This window comes from Microtus ochrogaster, unplaced genomic scaffold, assembly GCF_000317375.1.
Source record: "Microtus ochrogaster isolate Prairie Vole_2 unplaced genomic scaffold, MicOch1.0 UNK74, whole genome shotgun sequence".
NCBI classification, from domain to species: Eukaryota; Metazoa; Chordata; class Mammalia; order Rodentia; family Cricetidae; genus Microtus; species Microtus ochrogaster.
The window spans coordinates 1,103,174-1,105,200 of NW_004949172.1; the positions used below are offsets into that span (position 1 = coordinate 1,103,174).

A 2,027-nucleotide genomic window follows, 5' to 3' on the forward strand; every position below is an offset into this window, starting at 1 on the left:
GAAACCCTGTCTTGAAAAACCAAAAAAAAAAAAAAAAAAAAAAAAAAGAAGTTTATTAGCCAGGCAGTGATAGAACATTTGATCCCAGCAATTTGATCCCAGCACTCAGGAGGCAGACACAGGTGTTTCTCTGAATTTGAAACCAGCATGGTCTACAGAGTGAATTCTAGGACAGCCAAGGCTAGCAGAGAAATTCTGTCTGAAAAGAAAAAAAAAAAGTAGTTTATTTTTAATTAATGTGTCTGTGTGTGTGCATGTGTTTGATAGTGCAATGCCCAAGGAGGCCAGAGGGGGGCGATAGATTCCCCTGGAGCTGGAGTCACCTGATTATGGGTGCTGGGAACTGGACTAGGTCTCTGCAAGAGCAGTACCCACTCTTACCTGTTGAACTGTCTCTCCCAAACTGTGTTTGTTGTTTTTTAGAGACAGAGAGCCAGCGAGACTGTGCAGCAGGAACTGTCTGCAGACCTGATGACCCGAGCTCCATTCCTAGGACTCTCAGAAGCTGTCATCTGACTGACCACATACACATGCTGTGGCATGTGCCATATCCCCACCACAAAGGAAATGCATGCACGTAATCTCCTTCACATAGACACAGGTGCAGGCAAAACACCAATACACATGAAATACATTATTTAAAAAAAATAGTAAGTTGGGCTGAGCGGTGGTGGCACACTTTAATACCAGCACTCTCCAGCAGAGGCAGGAGAATCCCTGTGAGTTTGAGGCCAGCCTGGTCTACAAGAGGGAGTTCCAGGACAGCTAAGACTGTTTACACAGGGAAACCCTGTCTGGAAGAACTACGTTGCTGAAACCTCCGCCCCCTTCATTATTTTGAGGCAGGATGGTGAACAGTCTGCTGACAGTGGCATCAGACCTAGTCCCACCTGGGACAAAGGAGGGCAGCAGGACTCACCTGGCCTCTAGATCTTGGACACATCTGGGGCCACACAGGGCCAGCTGGAGGGGTGAATTCCCGCTCAGGAGCTTCTGCCGCAAGAATCACTGGTCAGAACTGTTCAGTCTTTTTCCTCTGCCCACCCCTCCAAGACCTTGAGTTCTCACAGTACTGGGCAGGGCCTCTCTACTTACCCTGTGGCCCCCTCCCTGGCCTGGGGCCTGGTGGGGACCTCCCACATAACTGAGGCCATTTTTGGTAAAGGAAGGGGAGCTCGGAGTCTGGGCAGGGTGAGGGGTGCCTGGAAGGAAGGAATTAGGAAATGTCAGGCCAGTGAGACGGCTCACTGTGTAAAGACGCTTACTGTCAAACCTCTGGACCCGAGTGAGTTCCATCCCCAGGGCCCACGTGGTAGGAGAAAACTGAGTTGTGTAAATTGTCTTCTGACCTCTATAAGTGTGCTGAGGCAGAAGCACACACACACACAATTAAGAAAAATAAAATAGGGGCTGGAGAGATGGCTCAGAGGATAAGAACATTGTCTGCTCTTCCAAAGGTCCTGAGTTCAATTCCCAGCAACCACATGGTGACTCACAACCATCTGTAATGGGGTCTGGTGCTCTCTTCTGGCCTGCAGGCATACACACAGACAGAATATTGTATACATAATAAATAAATAAATATTTTAAAAAAAGAAAAATAAATTAAAATTTGGGTGCTGGAGAGAGCACTGACTGCTCTTCCAGAGGACCTGGGTTCAGTTCCCAGCACCCACATAACAGCTCACAACTGTCTGTTAGTTCGGTTCCAGGGGATTCAACACCCGCACATACAAACACACAGGCAAAACACCAATGCACATAAAATAAAAATTAAAAAATAAAATAAAATCTAAAATAGTCCAACCCATCATAAATAAAACAATAACACCCTTTCCTTCTGCGTGGAAGAAAAGTTCACTGCTGACAGGACAGCTCAGCAGTAAGAAGTGCTGGTCAAGCCTGATGACCTGTGATCAATCTTCGGAACCCACGACGGAAAGAGAGAACCAACTCCTAAAAGTTACCCTCTGACCTCAGCACCTGAGAGCTACACACACACACACACACACACACACACACACACA

At 47.2% G+C, this 2,027-nt stretch overlaps 1 protein-coding gene across 1 annotated transcript in view; it reads right to left on the reverse strand.

The window, feature by feature from the left end:
* Positions 1–926: 926 nt before the first annotated feature.
* Cblc (Cbl proto-oncogene C) overlaps positions 927–2,027 on the reverse strand; it is a 16,472-nt gene continuing 15,371 nt past the window's right edge. Inside the window, exons 11-12 of the mRNA XM_026777585.1 lie at positions 1,096–1,202; positions 927–963 (exon numbers count right to left, since the gene is read on the reverse strand). Coding sequence (XP_026633386.1) covers positions 927–963; positions 1,096–1,202 — 144 coding nt within the window. The remainder of the gene's footprint in view (positions 964–1,095; positions 1,203–2,027) is intronic.